The sequence below is a fragment of the Ostrea edulis genome, chromosome 7, assembly GCF_947568905.1.
Source record: "Ostrea edulis chromosome 7, xbOstEdul1.1, whole genome shotgun sequence".
NCBI classification, from domain to species: Eukaryota; Metazoa; Mollusca; class Bivalvia; order Ostreida; family Ostreidae; genus Ostrea; species Ostrea edulis.
The window spans coordinates 48701419-48723033 of NC_079170.1; the positions used below are offsets into that span (position 1 = coordinate 48701419).

Below are 21615 nucleotides of genomic sequence, written 5' to 3' on the forward strand. Positions count from 1 at the left end.
TCAATTTTACAGTTTTTATTCCAAAATTTAGGCCCCTTAGGGTGGGGGGTTATGGAATTTACAACTTTCTGTCTCCTTCAGATGCTACATACCAAATTTGGTCAAGATCGATTGGCCCAGAAGTTTCTGGAAAGAAGTTGTCAACGGACGACGACAGACGCAGACCAATTGCAATAGGTCACCTGAGTTTACTCAGGTGACCTAATAATACAATCCTATATCAGACTTTTGATATAGTGTTTCTATAAAAATATTCAGTATTTTCATTTTTGTATCACAATTTTTGTAATCAAATAGTACACAAACCAAGTGTAACTTACATATGTGTAAAGTGTAAGGACACATAGTTTAAAAAGAAGTACAATGTATTAAATTTTATAAATACATTAAATAATTACAAATGCCTAAAATCGTAATATTTCAACTTCCTTTTTATATTTGTATATACTTTAATCTTTCATATACATGTGACATTTAAATTCATCCATGCAGTTAAAAGATGATAAAAGTAATTTACAACGTAACGGGTATAACAACGACCTAAGATCTATCTTAAGATTTCTAAAGTTAAGATAGTTTTGTGAAAAGGTACTGTCGTATCTTATGATTGTCATAAGTAGGATCTTACGACACTCTTCTGATCGATCTTATAAGACAGTTTTGTGAAACCCGGCCCAAATCTACAAGCTTACGCCTTCTTTTAAGGGGAGGTTGCCTTATTATTCATCAGGGCCGTAAATTAACCTTCAATTTGGAGGAGGCAGGAAATTAGGCGGGGGTCTGGGGGCCTGGGCGGCCCCCAGACGCTGAGCACATTTTGTGCACACTGAACACGTTTCGTGCAAAATCCTTGATTCTAGGGCCTTCTAAGATGTTACTTGACTAACTCATTCTAAAAGAAAGATTTGGAATGCTTTTTAAGGGAGGTATCATGTTCTTAGTTATTGGAAACAACATAAATTCTAATGAACTTTAAATTTTAATTTTTTTGGCTCAAAAGTTGGAGGAGGCAGCTGCCTCCTCCGCCTCCATGTAATTTACGGCCCTGTTCATACTAAAGCCCAATATCTTTACATCTAAATTCTTCGTCTTATTATTCATACTAAAGCCCAATATCTTTACATCTAAATTCTTCGTCTTGTTGAGAGAAGAACGAATAAGATTTTTGGTAGCCCAAATGATGAAAAAATTATGGCATAAAAACTGTAGAATTTGGACTTAGACTTTTGTCGACGAGTAAAATGCATTCCTTTTAGATGGTTATTGTCTTCTTATACACAATAAAGCAATGTTTCTTACACCATTATTATCGCCTCCACGAGACAAAGACAATGGTATCAGACATAAGGAAATTAAACAATAAGTAAGAATTTCACAGGCAAATAGGTAATCCATCGCGCGTGGCAGAATATCCCCCTGTCAAAAATGGAGTTTTTTTTATTCATTGAGCTATGTTAAAGTTTTTAATATCATTTTATGATGAAAATATTTATGCATAAATTACACTCAAGCCTGAAAGTGAGATGTGAGAACCCCGTAAGTTGAAAGAACTTGTGTAATATACACTTATACAATACTCAAATCAACCAATCATTCAAATCAAATCAAGCCTGAAAGTAATCATTATGGCATGTTACAGAAACGTTAAAACACACATATGCTATAGTCCTGCAATTTATGCATGCAATTTTTCTGAATACATGCGTTTATACATGTATATTCGTGAATGAAGTTCCTGGTTTGAAAATAATCTTGGTCTTTATGCATTTTGTTTTGTGATCTGGTTTACCATTCCTTACACTGTGTAAATGAAGGCAAAACTTGGTAATGCAGTTCTACACTTAGCTGCAGAACTGTAGCTCTCCGAAAAAAATTATGTTGACAGTCAAGATAATTTTTTCCCGGCCAGCTGCAGTGCTGCAGCTATTCTACACCATACAATCAATTTATACATGTATGTGTAGCAACGCAAAATATAATTATCAGGCATGTATCGTCATTTTTCAAAGGGGAGAGGCAACCGGAAGAAAAAAAATAAATGGAAAATTGGATTCTTCAGAGAGTTTTGCCATGGAAAATGATAACAACAACAATAAAAGAAAAGAAAACCCCCAAACAAACCAAGATGTTTCGTCCGATGTTCAAAGTCCTAATTCGTGGGAGGAGAGGGTGTGTGTGAAAGAGCCTTTTACTTTGAGTGCCTCAATAATCCCCCACACTTCATTTTTCCTCAATCATTGGGGTGGTTAGAGTGCTCTACTACGAGTGCCTCACACACACACACACACACACACACACACACACACACACACACACACACACACACACATATATATATATATACTTAATCTTCATTTTCTTAATTGGTGGTGGTGGTGGGCGTTTTTTACTATTATATCAGAAATTTCAAGCTGGGGTCAAGTGGAGGTAAACCAAAATATCTTTTATTTGCTTTACAAAATAACAAATAAAAAATTCTTCATGAAGGTAGGGGACAGGCCCCTTGTCCCCTCCCGCATGACCATCCAAAAGTTTGTGACCACAAAATAGATCCTAGTTATTACGTACATCGATGTCCTCCTAACATCCGACGATAAACGCCCATGTACAGATGAAGCGGATCCAGAACTAAAACATTTTATCTAACTTTTCTTGTATCTATATCAACAATAGAAGTACTGGATAGTTTCTGCATATGTAATCGCCTCGACATTTCTTCCCTTAAAGTAATGTCTATACATGTAGCATGTTCTGATCTCCATGGGAATTTTTTTTTGAATTTTGAACATATGCGATTTTGAGACATGCCATTGTAAAAAGTCAATCTAAAGTGAGGGAAGATTATCTAAGTGCTTGGTTATGTGCAAGTTACAACTATATGTATAGGAAATTTCATCCAAAATGAGGGGGCCCCAGTAGTGACCTAAGACTCCGGCAACCCGTGACCTTTTTTCTCTATTCTCTTTCTATTCATTATTTGCTCTTTAAATATCATCAAAGGGGCAATTATTAAAAGGGAAGATGAAAACGTGTAAAGCCTATACATGTATGACATACACGTCACTGATAGTAAGAAATCAAGGAACTGGACGTACGTCGTAATACACACCAGCAATCACTATCGTTACTAACACCATCAATCACTAACGTTACTAACACCAGCAATCACTAACGTTACTAACACCAGCAATCACTAACGTTACTAACACCAGCAATCACTAACGTTACTAACACCAGCAATCACTAACGTTACTAACACCAGCAATCACTAACGTTACTAACACCAGCAATCACTAACGTTACTAACACCAACAATCACTAATGATACTAACACCAGCAATCACTAACACCAGCAATCACTAACGTTACTAACACCAGCAGCAATCACTAACGTTATTAACACCAGCAATCACTAACGTTACTAACACCAGCAATCATTAACGTTACTAACACCAACAATCACTAACGTTACTAACACCAGCAATCACTAACGTTACTAACACCAACAATCACTAATGATACTAACACCAGCAATTACTAACACCAGCAATCACTAACATTACTAACACCAGCAATCACTAACGTTACTAACACCATCAATCACTAACGCTACTAACTCCAGCAGTCACTAACGTTACTAACACCAGCAATCACTAACGTTACTAACACCAGCAATCACTAACGTTACTAACACCAGCAATCACTAACGTTACTAACACCAGCAATCACTAACACCAGCAATCACTAACGTTACTAACACCAGCAATCACTAACGTTACTAACACCAGCAATCACTAACGTTACTAACACCAGCAATCACTAACGTTACTAACACCATCAATCACTAACGCTACTAACTCCAGCAGTCACTAACGTTACTAACACCAGCAATCACTAACGTTACTAACACCAGCAATCACTAACGTTACTAACACCAGCAATCACTAACGTTACTAACACCAGCAATCACTAACGTTATTAACACCAGCAATCACTAACGTTACTAACACCAGCAATCACTAACGTTACTAACACCAACAATCACTAATGATACTAACACCAGCAATTACTAACACCAGCAATCACTAACGTTACTAACACCAGCAATCACTAACGTTACTAACACCAGCAATCACTAACGTTACTAACACCAGCAATCACTAACGTTATTAACACCAGCAATCACTAACGTTACTAACACCAGCAATCACTAACGTTACTAACACCAGCAATCACTAACGTTACTAACACCAGCAATCACTAACGTTACTAACACCAGCAATCACTAACGTTACTAACACCAGCAATCACTAACGTTACTAACACCAGCAATCACTAACGTTACTAACACCAACAATCACTAACGTTACTAACACCAGCAATCACTAACGTTACTAACACCAGCAATCATTAACGTTACTAACACCAGCAATCACTAACGTTACTAACACCAGCAATCACTAACACCAGCAATCACTAACGTTACTAACACCAGCAATCATTAACGTTACTAACACCAGCAATCACTAACGTTACTAACACCAGCAATCACTAACGTTACTAACACCAGCAATCATTAACGTTACTAACACCAACAATCACTAATGATACTAACACCAGCAATTACTAACACCAGCAATCACTAACGTTACTAACACCAGCAATCACTAACGTTATTAACACCAGCAATCACTAACGTTACTAACACCAGCAATCACTAACGTTACTAACACCAGCAATCACTAACGTTACTAACACCAGCAATCACTAACGTTATTAACACCAGCAATCACTAACGTTACTAACACCAGCAATCACTAACGTTACTAACACCAGCAATCACTAACGTTACTAACACCAGCAATCACTAACGTTACTAACACCAACAATCACTAACGTTACTAACACCAGCAATCATTAACGTTACTAACACCAACAATCACTAATGATACTAACACCAGCAATTACTAACACCAGCAATCACTAACGTTACTAACACCAGCAATCACTAACGTTACTAACACCAGCAATCATTAACGTTACTAACACCAACAATCACTAATGATACTAACACCAGCAATTACTAACACCAGCAATCACTAACGGTACTAACACCAGCAATCACTAACGTTACTAACACCAGCAATCACTAACGTTACTAACACCAGCAATCACTAACGCTACTAACACCAGCAGTCACTAACGTTACTAACACCAGCAATCACTAACGTTACTAACACCAGCAATCACTAACGTTATTAACACCAGCAATCACTAACGTTACTAACACCAGCAATCACTAACGTTACTAACACCAGCAGTCACTAACGTTACTAACACCAGCAATCACTAATGTTACTAACACCAGCAATCACTAACGTTATTAACACCAGCAATCACTAACGTTACTAACACCAGCAATCACTAACGTTACTAACACCAGCAATCACTAACGTTACTAACACCAGCAATCATTAACATTACTAACACCAGCAATCACTAACGTTACTAACACCAGCAATCATTAACGTTACTAACACCAGCAATCACTAACGTTACTAACACCAGCAATCACTAACGTTACTAACACCAGCAATCACTAACACCAGCAATCACTAACGTTACTAACACCAGCAATCACTAACGTTATTAACACCAGCAATCACTAACGTTACTAACACCAGCAATCACTAACGTTACTAACACCAGCAATCACTAACGTTACTAACACCAGCAATCACTAACGTTACTAACACCAACAATCACTAACGTTACTAACACCAGCAATCATTAACGTTACTAACACCAGCAATCACTAACGTTACTAACACCAGCAATCACTAACGTTACTAACACCAGCAATCACTAACACCAGCAATCACTAACGTTACTAACACCAGCAATCACTAACGTTATTAACACCAGCAATCACTAACGTTACTAACACCAGCAATCACTAACGTTACTAACACCAGCAATCACTAACGTTACTAACACCAGCAATCACTAACGTTACTAACACCAGCAATCACTAACGTTACTAACACCAACAATCACTAACGTTACTAACACCAGCAATCACTAACGTTACTAACACCAGCAATCACTAACACCAGCAATCACTAACGTTACTAACACCAGCAATCACTAACACCAGCAATCACTAACGTTACTAACACCAGCAATCATTAACGTTACTAACACCAGCAATCACTAACGTTACTAACACCAGCAATCACTAACGTTACTAACACCAGCAATCACTAACGTTACTAACACCAACAATCACTAATGATACTAACACCAGCAATTACTAACACCAGCAATCACTAACGTTACTAACACCAGCAATCACTAACGTTATTAACACCAGCAATCACTAACGTTACTAACACCAGCAATCACTAACGTTACTAACACCAGCAATCACTAACGTTACTAACACCAGCAATCATTAACGTTACTAACACCAGCAATCACTAACGTTACTAACACCAGCAATCATTAACGTTACTAACACCAGCAATCACTAACGTTACTAACACCAGCAATCACTAACGTTACTAACACCAGCAATCACTAACGTTACTAACACCAGCAATCATTAACGTTACCAATCGAATACTCGTGCATGAAAATCAGACGTCTGATACAACTTTACAAAATTCATATCAGTAATAATAATACTTTATTGCAGAATACACCCATATGGGCCAAGCAAACAAATGAACAGATTAAGAACAATGAACACACACACACTTATTCCTAAAAAGTAGGTAACAGTCAGAAATTATGTATTTGTCTGAGAGGGCGGTTGTGACAAACGGGCCGGGAAATATCTGTATTTGTAACGAAAACAAATCTGGAAAACTGTTTGACATGCATGTACTTTTAGCCCTAAACTAGGTCGTGGTGCCCCAATCCAGCTGAAATGCAAAGTCGTTCTTATGTTTCTCGAGGAAGAGATTATTGACCAAATTTCAACGCTGTACATACATCCGTTATGGAAAACCGTCTGGAAAACATTATATTTGACTGACACACGGAGAGACGAATCCAGCTGAAATGCAAACAGAACTTGAACTCCAACGAGAGGAAGCTTGTGACAAGGCAATATCTGTATCCGTGATGAAAACAAGCATTCTGAGAGTATGGCATGGCAATACCTATAGTTCTCTATCGGTCGCAAAAATTACTGAACCGCAACAATATTCAAAGTTCATTATGTAGGTTATGGTAAAGGGGAAATTTGGGGAACCATGGTAGGAATGGCTTGAAATTAACTAATATTCAGGTACAAAGACTAGACAATCTATAATTAAATTTAGGGTTTTAACCAAGTCAATGAACTGTAAAATGTAGGTGATCATGAATAATTTAGCTACATTGTTGTATTTTTGTGCTAGAAGTTTTAAATTTAAAAAAAAACAACAACAAAAAACCCCAAGCATTCTGAGAGTATTGCATGGCAAAACATACACGTAGTCCCCTTCTGGTCGCAAAAATTCTTGGATCGCAATGATATTAAAAGTTCATTATGTATACGTAGGTAATGGTAAAGGGGAATGTTGGGGAACAAGGATGAAAATCAACTACTATTCAGGTACAAAGACTAGACCAGAAAAAAAAAGATTATTCCATAATTAGATTTAGGTCTTTAACCAAGTCAATGATCTGTGAAATGTAGGTGATATCTACAGAAATAAGAAACATGGATGTAAACTGATAATTCGATCATGGTATTTTTCTAAATTCAAGGGCAATAACTTAGTGAAAAGGCAACCGACCGAGACGAAATTTAAACTTGGATCTGTGTAATTTGTTATGGCAAAGCAATGTACCAAACATTAAATGAATATCTGTAAGCACAAGATAACAAGAGGCCCATGGGCAACATCGCTCACCTGAATCACCTTGGTCCATATCAGAAGACTTTCCATATATATTTGCATGTAAAACCGTAGTCCCTATTATGGCCCCAACCTACCCCTGGAGGCCATGGTTTTTGCAAACTTGAATCTACACTATGTCAGAAAGCTTTCATGTAAATGTTAACTTCTTTTGCCCAATGGTTCTTGAGAAGAAGATTTTTAAAGATTTTCTCTATATATTTGTATGTAAAACTATTGTGGTCCCATCCGACCCCCGGGGGCCATCATTTTAACAAACTTAAATCTGCACTATATAAGGAAGCTTTCATGTAAATATCAGCTTTTCTGGCTCAGTGGTCCTTGAGAAGAAAATTTTAAAAGATTTTTCCTATATATATTTGTATGTAAAATTTTGATCCTCTATTGTGGACCCATCCTACCCCAGGGGACCATGATTTGAACAAACTTAACTCTGCACTATGTTAGGAAGCTTTCATGTAAATATCAGCTTTTCTGGCTCAGTGGTTCTTGGGAAGAAGATTTTCTCTATATATTTGTATGTAAAACTTTGATCCCCTATTGTGGCCCCATCCGACAACTGGGGACCATGATTTTATCAAACTTGAATCTGGACTATATCAGAAAGCCTTCATATAAATCTGAACTTTTCTGACTCGGTGGTTCTTGAGAAGTAGATTTTAAAAGATTTTTCCTACATATTTGTATGTAAAACTTTGATCCCCCTTGTGGCCCCATCCTACCCCCGGGGGCCATGATTTTAACAAATTGAATCTGCATTATATCATGAAGCTTTCATATAAATCTCAGCTTTTCTGTCTCAGTGGTTCTTGAGAGGAAGATTTTTAAAGATTTTCCCTATATATTTGTATGTAAAACTTTGATCCCCCCTTGTGGCCCCATCCAACCCCCGGGGGCCATGATTTTAACAAACTTTAATCTGCACAAAGTCAGAAAGCTTTCATGTAAATATCAGCTTTTCTGGCTCAGAGGTTCTTGAGAAGATGATTTTTAAAGATGTTTCCTATATATTTGTATGTAAAACTTTGATCCCCGGGGGCCATGATTTTAACAATTTTAGAATCTGCACTATATCAGGAAGCTTTCATATAAATCTCAGCTTTTCTGGCTCAGTGGATCTTGAGAAGATTTTAAAAGATTTTTCCTAAATATTTGTATGTAAAACTTTGATCCCCTATTGTGGCCCCATCCAACCCCCGGGGGCCATGATTTTTAATAACAATTTAGAATCTGCACTACCTAATAAAGCTTATCTATAAATTTCATCTTTTCTGGCCCAGTGGTTCTTGAGAAGAAGATTTTTTGATGACCCTACTCTATTTTTACCTTTTCTTGATTATCTCCCCTTGGAAGGTGGCATGGCCCTTTATTTTAACAATTTACAATTCCCTTTACCTAAGGATGCTTTGTGCCAAATTTGGTTGAAATTGGCCCAGTGGTTTTTGAGAAGAAGTTAAAAATGTTAAAAGTTTACTGACGGACGGGCGCCGGACTACGGGTGATCAAAAAAAAGCTCACTTGAGCTTTTAGCTCAGGTGAGCTAAAAAAAAAAGTCCAGAAAACTAATAATTCATGCTATTTTTTTTAAGTTCAAGGGCCATAACTTAGTGAAAAATCAATGGACCGAGACGAAATTCAAATTTGATCTGCAACTTGTCATGGGAAAGCCATGTACTTTTAAAATATGAAATAAATATCAGCAAGAAAGTGAAAAAAAGTGCGGAAAACTGAGTTTCGGGACTGATGGACGGAGTGAAAACTAAAAGTCCCCTTCGACTTTGTCGCTAGGGAACTAAAAAGTGTGGAAAACTGTTTGACCTACTTTTAGCCCTAAAGTAGGTCACCGACGGACGGACCAATCCAGGTGAAATGCAAACGAAACTTGTATTCCTCAGAGAGGTAGAGTGTGACTAAATTTCAGGGCATTATCTGTACTTGTAATGAAAAAAGTCCGGAAAACCCTTTGACCTACTATTACCCAAAAAAGTAGGTTATGGTGCACTAATCCAGCTGAAAAGCAAACTCATTCTTACGCTTCTCCAGGGAGAAGTTATGACCACATTTCAATGTTACGGAAAAAAGTCCAGAAAACAAGACCTTGGACAGTCAGCCAAACAGCGCCATAACATATAATCTGGCGACGGGCATAAATGTATAATAAAAATATTGCAGAGTGTTTTTGAAAAAAATATCAATAGACCAGAAAAGCCGAAACTAGTATGGTAGCTTTCTTATGTAATGAAGACTCAAGTTTGTTCAAATGAGGACCCCTGGGCCAGGGATAGGGTACAATAAGGTTTTAAAGTTTTACATTGAGATATTAAGGAAAAGTGTATTCAAGTTTATTCACACCATGAATTTAGTGGGGTCAAAAGAGGAGTTTGAAATTTTACATAGGAATATATATACATGTAACAAAATTCATAAAATCTTTCTCGAAAACGATAAAGTTACAATGTGTCGAACTGAAATGCAAGCATCCGCATGTAGTGTATATTTAAATTTGTTCACACTCCCACTGACCCTTGGAGTCTTGATGGGGTCACATGGTGGGTTAAAATTTGAACATAGAGGTATTGATAAAATCTTCAAAAGAATCAGAAACACATATAAAGACTCTAGGTCTGGTTAGCATAAGACTAAAGTAAGCAACACAATGTCAACATCATTAACTTTATGTAAAAAATATCACAAATCATGTACAATAATTACTATCTCCAATACATAAATGTACATACAAAATATTTCCTGCAAGACCAAACCAGTTCTTTGGTTGTTTATAATGGGGTGAGCGAGTGAAATTATTTTACAATTATTCTATTTCTCTAAACAAGAAATTTCAAGGGATAAAAAGTTTCAAATGTTTAGGGTAGAGCATGTATTATTTCTATGAAAGATATACAGGTATCGTAATCACATTACGAATAAAGAGAATATGGCAAAATCAAGAAAATACATTTACCAAGTGATTCAGCAGCACAGTATTAATTGAACACTGTAACAGTAACATCTAGAGAGATTGTCTTTTATACATTTAGTTTGCACTGTCACATTACATACATATATTTTACTGTTTAAAATTTAAATTTCATTGTGGCAGGTTCCGAATAGTCTGAATGGGGAGGAAGGGGGGTGGGGTGGGGGTAGCAGGATGGACAATGCTTCCTCAAACTATACGAACCAAGTTTTGACAAAACAAGACGCATATATTTTAGTGTTTTCTACATAACTATAAAAATGGATGATGTTGGGGTGTGGCATGTCCCCGGCGCTGAATCTGACATTGGAACTACCTGACACATCAATGATCTATTCAGTCCGTCCGACATTATCACAATTGCTTCCAGGCATTTGAGTGTGGCTGGGATTTTATTTTAACAAATACGATTATTGAAAAATAAAAGGAAGAGGGTCCGAAGAGCTACAAAATGGAACATAAATTGGTACGGCCCAATTAAATTGTCAGGAAATAAAACATTTCGTCATAGAATATGGAGTAACGTTAGTCCACCTCCGCTTGTTAGCGACTTTTTGTTAATACTTTATATACACTTGTTGACTTTTGCTGACTACATACACAGTGTGTGCAGTGAAAAGAAACATATATAACATTGACATGAATTTGTAAAAGTGAACAAAATATTTCACAACTATTGTTACAAAAGAAAGAAAGAAAAATTGCGTAAATTGTAACGTTTTAATAGAAGACAAAATATCAGATACACGTTTGGTGTGTTTAGTTCGAACGTCACCAGCCCATGACAATCATCAACATGTACAATAAAGGAAAATATTAATATTGTATATAAGCTTACAAAAATAACATGCATGTTTGTCATCAAAATTGAGAAAGTACTTTGAAATTAACACCCTATGGATTTTAGAAGCCTCCTGGTCGTTGATTTTCTAGAAGAACTGAAAGTTTTATGTTCTGACTTAATTGTGGTGCATCACAGCCTATCTTATCAAAATGAGAGAGAGAGAGAGAGAGAGAGAGAGAGAGAGAGAGAGAGAGAGAGAGATATTCATGATTCTCTTCCTTAATTCAAAGTAGAATCTTTCATATTTTTCAGTTTGAACACTGTTCAGAGTTTAAAAAATTATTGGAAAACTACTTAGTAGATTACACCCCCACCCCCCTCCTCTCATTCACTTTAGTTTCTTGACTAATCCATACTGTTCCACAGTAATTTGCCATTATTATAAATGATATCATTTGTGCAAATCACAGAAACCTACTAAGGCAGTGGCAGGCTGTTTCACCAAGCACAAGTACAGGTTTAGAAAATATTCCCACGGTACACCCATGTATGAACCCTGGAAACTTAAGAAGCTCTGATATTACATTGTGTGTTAATACAGAGTGAGCTAGCTTCAAAACCTTGTGACAAGTGTTATACAGTCAAAGAATTTACAGAAAATCAAGCAGTTTCCAAGAGAGAGTAATATAGCACATCACTAAATCATGCTTTCAAAATACATGAATTTGAGAAATTATCCCTCAGTTCAATAAATTATAATAGATACTCTTTTATATGAATACATACATCTTTTACAAGGTTCTCTTGTAAACCAAACGTAGTACTACTTCACAAACTTTTAAGCTATACACAGTCAGTGCGAAAAATACATTGTCATTTTCTACAATCTCTTAACATCATATAACACCATGTGTTTTCAAACAATTAGAAACACACATGTACACTGCATAATTAATCAAAACAATTAGAAATACACGTGTACACTGAATAATTAAAGCAATCTAATTCATAGTAACAAGCTACCCACCAGACACACAATGGGAATGACATATAATGTACTTGTAAGTCATGTGGAGACTATGTTAAAAGTCAAAATCACAGTACAGCAGTCCTCACATTCATCAGTGCATTCTAAAAATAAACTTTAGGGTTCCAAGATTTGAGAAAGTTCACATTACATCATACTTGAAATAACATCAATCATTCATCTGTAAATTTCACTTTTCTTGATACATGTGGTAGTTGATCAATCAATATAATTCAACACATGCACTAAAACTGCTCATTTGTAAACATTTAAGTTTGCCGGGGCTAATTCTCCGTGGTTGGGATTTAATTTCAGATTTAAATAGAAGTACTGTCTTAGACATCTTTGGTCACTGTTGGATCACTAACACCTGTTTATATCATGTTGAACTGCTACAGCAGATTCGTATTTATGATAAATGAGTATGTACACAATTTGAAATGTGTGTATTCTATATACGTATACTTGTATCATACATTTGTACATTGTTTAATGAAATAGTGTCAATTTTTTGTAAAGGTTACCAGGGGTGGGTCAAGAATATTTTCACACAAAGTGGAAAGGGGAAGGGGGTGACCTTATCTGATAATGTTTTCTGCCCAAATCATATCAGAATGATATAATCAATATATCAGGATTAGATGGCTAGTTGCAACCCCTGGAATGTCCCTCCAGATCCATTAAATGGTAAGCCTTATTCTCCATGCTATTTATAAACCCTCCCAGTAAACATCATACGGTATATACACACATATATAATGATTTCACATTAATCATGCTTGGGTTTCAGATCAACTACATAGATTGTATATGAGATTTGTAAGAAATAACATTGATTTACAGTAACACAACTACATGTACCTAAATATACTGACCTGTAGTTAATGTTGTAAACTTTCTTTCTTTTTTGAATTTCCTTCTTTATAAACTGTCTTACTGTTATGCCCTCTGGGCCCAAAATTGGAATAAACTTATCTTATCTTATCTGTACTTTTAAGATTGCGAAAACTTGGAAATACATGTATATGATTTTCATATTATATGTATCTTAATTATCATACAATGTCGTGTATCCAATCCAGCCCACCCCCACCCCCACCCCTATGTGAGACTTTACCCCGACTAGTTAAACTTGTAATTTGAAATAAAAATACATAAAACTTGTACCTAAGAATCTTGTGATTTGCATTAATGAACATCAAAGCAACGAAAGTGATGGTTTAATAATGACATTCTATTCTTATTCACAGGATCACAAGATTAATCTATGGCACAATGTTACTCTCTTTTTCTTTTCCAAAAAATACATCATGTATATCCATACACTTAACAAACATCAACGCTTCAATGATTGTAACTTTCATGGCTACTGGAAAACAAATTTTACAATACCTTTCATTATATTCTACAATCTGTGAAAAATATTACATCATGAATTTGACTTTCGTAAGATGTTATGAAAATACAGATTGCCACACACACACAGTAGTATGATGGTGAAAGCATTGTAGATAATCATCCGGCGAAACTTGGGTTCTAAATCTCCTTGTCTGTACCAGAAAATCTGCAGGATATTGAATATATCAAATAAATATGTACTATTTTAAACACTGAAAAGAAAATCTGCAGGATATTGAATAATTATATATATAAATAAACATGTACTAAAACAGAAAATCTGCAGGATATTGAATATATTGAATAAACATGTACTATTTTAAACACTGAACAGAAAATCTGCAGGATATTGAATTATATAAATAAACATGTACTATTTTAAACAGAAAATCTGCAGGATATTGAATATATTGAATAAACATGTACTATTTTAAACACTGAACAGAAAATCTGCAGGATATTGAATTATATAAATAAACATGTACTATTTTAAGCATTAAACAGAAAATCTGCAGGATATTGAATATATTAAATAAACATGTACTATTTTAAACATTAAATCTTCCTATCTTTCATACACACATAGGATTCAGTCAATGTGATAGTATAAATGACAGCAGGGGGTTTGCATTTAATTTGGTGGTGGTGATGGTGGAGGGCAAGCTCCTAAAAACTGCTCCATTTCAGAAATTTGAAAAGTATCTGATTATTACGTGAATATATTGGGGTGGATCAAATACTTTTCGCCTAGTGAAAGAGGAGAGGGGATATTTTTTAAAACTTTCCAAGCATTGTTGATGAGTAAAGCAATCTACTACATGATGATATTCGAACTAGAAATGCATAGATCTGGTATAAGCACAGATCTGCCTTACAGGTTTTGGATAGGCATGTTGTGCTTTGTTTTAACAGCCTCTGATATTTTCAGGTTTGTCATTCTTTCTCAATGCATGTGTATGGTAGTGGTCAAATATAATGAGAACATCCCATCATACAGGATGTGGCTGTGCCCAAGGTTTTGGGTATCATTAATATTCATTACATTATTTTCCATTATTCCATTTATATGTTCATTTATCAATTTTGATTTCTTTAAATTTTCATTGAATGTTAAGTAATTAGTTGTGGAATAATGAGAAGCACTTGCTTCCAGCATGCTTTACCAATGCAACTCTATAAAAATACTGTCCTTCTCTTAATTCAATACCACTTTCAACTTATCCCCTCTCCTTCAACTTACCACATCTTATACTCCTACCTCCCAAACCCCTCCACCTCTTTATCAAATTATTGCCCGACTCACTCTTTAAACTCTATTTCCCCCTCTCCCTCCCCCATCTCTCTCCCAAAATACCAGTTCTCTCTCATCTCATCACCTTTCTCAAATCAGCACATATCTATCAAGTTACTACCTCTCTTTTACAACGTACCAAACTCCCTACCCTACACTCTCTCTCAATAAACCATCTCAACCACTTACAACATTTCAATATAACCCCTCTCTATCATTTTACCATCTCTCTCAGCTACATGTAATAGCTTGCTTGACTCTCAGTTTTCCACCTCTAACACCCAACCCCCAATTCATTTTTTCTCAATTAACTTACCTGTCCCTATCAACTTAGTACCACTCTATCAAATTACTGTCTCTCTATGATTTACCATTCCCAATTCACTCACTGCCTCTCTATGATTTACCATTCCCAATTCACTTACTGCCTCTTTACAGTTTACCATTCCCAATTCACTCACTGCCTCTCTATGATTTACCATTCCCAATTCACTTACTGCCTCTTTACAGTTTACCACTCCCAATTCACTTACTGCCTCTCTATAATTTACCACTCTATCAAATTACCGCCCCTAAATTCACTTACCATTCCCAATCACGTTACAACCACTCTGTAACTTTACCAACCCTTTCAACTTATCACATCTTCCTCAAATATTCTCCTCTCTTTGAACTTAGCACATATTTAATGCCTTTATTTCAACTTACCAGGAGTAAATGAGATCCACAGATCATAACAATAATGACAGCAAAGAAGACATTGATTCCATCTGGAGGAAAACTTGGAAAAATGAATGCGCTAACGAGAGTCACCTGTATAAAAAATATACACTCTTTCAAACTTCATTACGAGACATTGAATGCAATGTTCTCATCACTTTTAATTTGTATTTAAATGTAACTAAGATGGCGTCTGAACATGATAACAACATTTATTGTTTAATACTTAACAGATTTATAAATATTCATTTCTTTAGTCATAGGTTGTGTCATTATCATTTAATCTTAATTTTTTTTTGTTCTTTGTTTTATTACAGTTACTTATACAAAATAAATGTTTAAAATAAACTGAATTTGACTTTTTTGAACTTTAATGCCAAAGCAGTAATGAAAATAATGAGAGAATTAAGGTAAACAAGAATATCCTAAAATATCGCAACAAATTATCATGATATTGTAAAAAAAAAAAAAAAAAAAAATCATGATATAACGCAGTAAAAAATTCTTGGCAATATCTATCCCTAGTTTGTACTTTGTACTGTGTTTTATAAATAGTAACTGAGGGATGTACTTACTGCAACAACTATACTGGTGAATACTCCCACAACCAAGTTAATCATACGATCCTACAAAAGAGAGCATTTCTGATAGTAAACGATATCATTACATAGCCCTTCAACAACCCTGCACCCCTTTAAAAAAAATGGTAAATTATATAGCCTACACAAAACAAAATTAAGATGAGAAAACAAATGAAACAAAATGCTGTTCCTGGCACAGAGAGAGAGAGAGAGAGAGAGAGAGAGAGAGAGAGAGAGAGAGAGAGAATGAGGGAGAGGTAAGAGAAATACAAAATCAATTTCTATGAAGTTTGCAGATTGCAGTTTTATTAACTGAAAATGACTTTAGGACAACTGTACATTTCTACTCCAATTTTCATTCATTTTTCTGACATAAATTGTCTAACCTGATACAAATTTGAGCATTATCAGATTAGACACTAAGACAGGTGTCACTGTACAATGAGTGACATTGTAAGGGGTTGTCTCTTATATTAATTTCGTCACAATAAAAAGATTCCCCACAAACGAGTCACATTCTAATGTAAACAACCATATTGCAGAAATAAAAATAATCTAACTCTTGGTTGTTGGTCCCCAAACAGTGGAACATCCGCGGCATCTGTGTGCTGCGAGTCAGTTGAACGGTAATTTCTAACACTCATTTCGATATGTTTACAAACATTCAGTTACAGGTGATTCACATATTTTTGTCACCGAAATCATCGGAAATGTAACTTGTAAGTTTCACATGACTTCAAAACTTCCGGTTTCACTTTGATAAACGGCTAGCGGTAAATGTAGTACGGTCGAAACCCGAAAGTCACGGATAGCGATTTTTGCATGATTTAATTGATTTCTTTCTTAATAGTTGATAGAATGGCATCAGATTTTTTGTGGGTAGCACGTGACCTTTGTGTACACAATGAGAGTAGTAGCGTAACGGATCGAATATACTGAGCTGACCGGAGCTTGTAAATCTAGTACGTTTTATAAATGCCGAAACGCTGATCATATGATCGACCGAAAGTCCGCGTTTTAGCATTAAACATAGACAGAATTGAATCAGACTGAGTTCTAGATATTTAATTAAGGTAACTTAATATATTGCACTTGCATATGGTGCATTTATATGCGCAGTTAATTGTGTCACCCGACATAAGTTTGTCAGTAATGATATACAATTATACATGTACGAACGCGGCCAGACAGGGTTGCTCTGAGTGAAGAAAGAGTTCAACAAATTGCTATGATGTAAATTAAGTTGATAATAATAAACTGAAGCATGTATCCTCCCTCCCCCGGCAGATGTACTTTTGTTGCTATATATAACAAAAAATTTTCATAGAAATATGACGGCAACTTTTTTCTCCATTTGCTTCCCATCCCACAACTTTGAAAAACAATGCAAAGTGCCTAGACTCACTATATCTGATAGTAACGTGTACCTGTTTCATGAAAGTTGTCCAATTTAACGCAGAAAACATTATATTGTTGAACAGACTAAATATTAAAATATCACCGGCATCGGAGACGAAATAATGGTTCCGAACTTCCGAATTACCGAAGGCATCCTCAACTATTGTGTAACATGTACGCTGTTCGGAGAGAATTAACCAAACTAAGGAGACCTCCTTGCTCATTAATCCTTTCAATTTGACCGGTGGCGTGTAAAAACAGGAGAGCCTCTAAATCTTTGAAACTACGGCAATAAGATATATGGTCAATATTTTTGGAATTTCCTCTATGAATGCATTTTTTAAATATTTTTGAAAAGCATATATTTCCTACTTTCAGTACAATAAAAATTATTTTAATGCCTGGCAAAGTTTTAAGAAAGTAGTAATTTTTTTGCAGATTGGCGTGTTACCTATATTCATATAATATTATGAAAATAGTGAAAGGTGAATACAGCCTATAAAAGTAAAGAAAATTTCCTTTTTGATGGACCTTATTCGTGTTATAATTGTCGGTAGTTTTATATTACGATTGTCAATTCTCTGGGACTACTTCCCCTTACGAATAATGATATTGGAGTTGTAGCGCAACGGAATATACTGAGCTGACCGGAGCTTGTGACCATTTTCCGATATTATAAAATCCAGACGCAGTTCCATAAAAAGAAAGAAAGAATGGACACCATAATTCCAATTTGTATTTTCGTTTCATTACCCACGCCTCCAGGAATGCGTCCCGCATCCCCAATCACAACATAACTTACTAGAGTGCGTGGTTTTAACAATAAAACAAAAAAGTATAAATTCAAAAACTCTTTCGATTTAATTAGAATCAACAAAAATATTTTCAGAGAATGCATATACAATAAATCAACTACTTCCAAAAAATAATGTTTATGAAATAAATCAACAAATAATTCAAGTCCGCTATCTCTAAAACAAATGAAATTACAAAAATAACATTATCTTCATTAATGGACATGGACATTGAAACCACTTATATGTATACATAATCTATCCAAAATGTTATCTGGTTATATTTTCAGAGACTGTAATCGACTTCATTGTCTAGCAACCACTTAGGAACATTTCTAGCGCGCTGTGGTCTACTATTCGCGCTTGTGCCACGTTCATCGATTGCTGTCCTATGTTCATGACCATCGACATTTAGATCTGCCAGAGGTTGCTCGTCATCACTTTCAACTTCATGCCTCTCCTGTGACTTTTCATTGCAATTATCTTCTATCAATGTCTGGGCCTGATATTTTCTCATTCGGTCACAATGTATGGCGGTGCTCCTTCTCTTGAAACCGCACGCAACTGTGTAGAGAACATCTGACAGTTTCTTTTGTACTTGATAGGGACTCTCCAAAACGACGTAAGCTTAGGAGAACACCCACCTTTTCTCACTGGAAAATAGATATATAATAATAAATACACAAACCATTTCGCCTTGTTCAAACGACGACCATGATGTTTTAGCATCATTATATTTTTTTCTTACGAAGCATCTTTCCATGTATATTTTCTCCGACGATTACATGTGCTTTCTCTAAGCGTTCACACAATACCCAGATCCATTGATTTGCTGGGATGTCTTTTATCTCTGGTGGCATTTCATACACTAAATCTAAAGGCGTCCTTGCCTCCCACCTTAACATAAGCATATTCGGAGAGAAACCTGTGATTGACCACGATAAGCCATGGGTACATATAAAACACACACACCCCAGTCTCGCTGATTCTCTTGGATAAAGGCATTCATCATTGTTAATAATGTGCGATTGAATTGCTCGACTATTCCGTCCGATTTAGATGACAGGGTGCAGTCCTTGTATTAGTAATTATTATACCAAGCAACCTAAACATATCCGTAAAATAATTTAGTTTCATAACGGCGAACCTGGTCGGAATGGGTTACGACTAAAAACAACAACAACAACAAATCTTCCGATTACTTGCTCCATTATGGTTCTGGCAATAGTTTCTGCTTCCATATTGGGAAGAGCAAAAGCCTCCGTCCATTTTGTGAAGTAATCTGAAACATCGAGAATATGATGATTTTCCCTCTCAGTCTCAGGTAGTTCGCACAAAATACCGGTGACTATCCTCTCCGTTGGCGCACCAGGTTGTGCGATTTGTATTGGAACCCTACATTTCGGAATAGGATTCTTCCGCTTAGGACATGTCTCACATGTAACCCTGGCTAATAGTACCGTTGTCTTATTCTCGCGCGAGCATTTTTATTTTCCAATCAAGGGCCCCCAAATTCATTTAGGTTTTCAAGCCTGTACCAAAAATAAATGATTGATTTCAAAATATCATAATGTAGAGGGAATCTCCCCAATTCTGATAGTACAGCAAAATTTGTACTTTTCTTATGTACACCCAGAATACATTTAGAATATTTATGATGAAGCTTCTCACAGTGAAGTGATTTAAAAAGTTTGTCTGGATCAAATGGTGATCATTTTAATTTATTCCATGAACCTATGTATCCACCCCATATTTCAGAATTATATGATAAAATTGGTTTTATTGTGTGGTCAAAGAGATGAATACTTGTTTTAATTCCTGGTGCTAAACATAATTTCTTTTTTTTCCTTCAATTTATAAAATCCTTTGAGGCTGTGTTATCAGTGCGGTTGCGCCCCCCCCCCCCCTAAAATTTTCAAATTAAGGTAAATCGTGGCATCTTGTTTAGAAAAATGTACTAAACGATAAAAGAAGCAATGATTTCTTCCACTTCCGGAGAAATAAATAAAATCTTTTGATTTCTTGAAATACTTTATTGGGAGAAATTAATTTTTTTCCAAAACCCTTAAAATTTGCGTCTTTATATTAATTTCACCTTATAAAAATGATAGAAAATAGTACAAATGACTAAATAGGAGACATATTTCAATCTTTATAAAACCTGTAAAATCCAGGAGCTTCGGGGGGCTTCGCCCTGGACCCACTGGGAGCCTCAAGACGACCCCATACCCCCTGCCTCATAAAGTGGCGCCCCCTAACCACAATTCCTGGAACCCCCTGGTTATATAGTTCAGATTTAGCGGTACTAAAACTGCCAGATGCAGAAAAAAGGTACCTAAGTATTTATAATAAGGTGTACATTCAATATGTTTGTTCTGAAATTTAAATTTACACTGCAGTATTCTCCCACCCTTGTTAAAGACAATAACTTTTGTTTTCTTACACCAATCACACAATCACACACCAATCATTACAGTATGTTTCTAAAATATATATCCTCTGTTGTAAACCCTCTGCTGATGTTGACATTATTACTATATCGTCTGTTTAACCATTTAAATTTTCATTTTGAAGTGATATAGAGTATCTATAATTTTTTCGAGATATAATGAAAAGTCATTGATGAAGATTTTAAACAGAACGGGGCTTAAATTGTCCCCCTGTCTTCCACCAAGGTTAATCAAAAATTGATCAGTAAGACTATCTCCGATTCTAACACATGCTTTAGAATTACT

General features: G+C 35.6%; 1 protein-coding gene across 1 annotated transcript; it reads right to left on the minus strand.

The window, feature by feature from the left end:
• Window positions 1-10569: 10569 nt before the first annotated feature.
• LOC125655824 (transmembrane protein 243-like) lies at window positions 10570-17461 on the minus strand. Its single transcript, XM_048886345.2, has 4 exons — window positions 17249-17461; window positions 16683-16733; window positions 16096-16200; window positions 10570-14262 (listed from the first exon to the last, which is right to left on the minus strand). The coding sequence occupies exons 1-4, from the start codon at window positions 17330-17332 to the stop codon at window positions 14128-14130; spliced, it is 375 nt and encodes a 124-aa protein (XP_048742302.2). The 5' UTR covers window positions 17333-17461; the 3' UTR covers window positions 10570-14127.
• Window positions 17462-21615: the final 4154 nt, after the last annotated feature.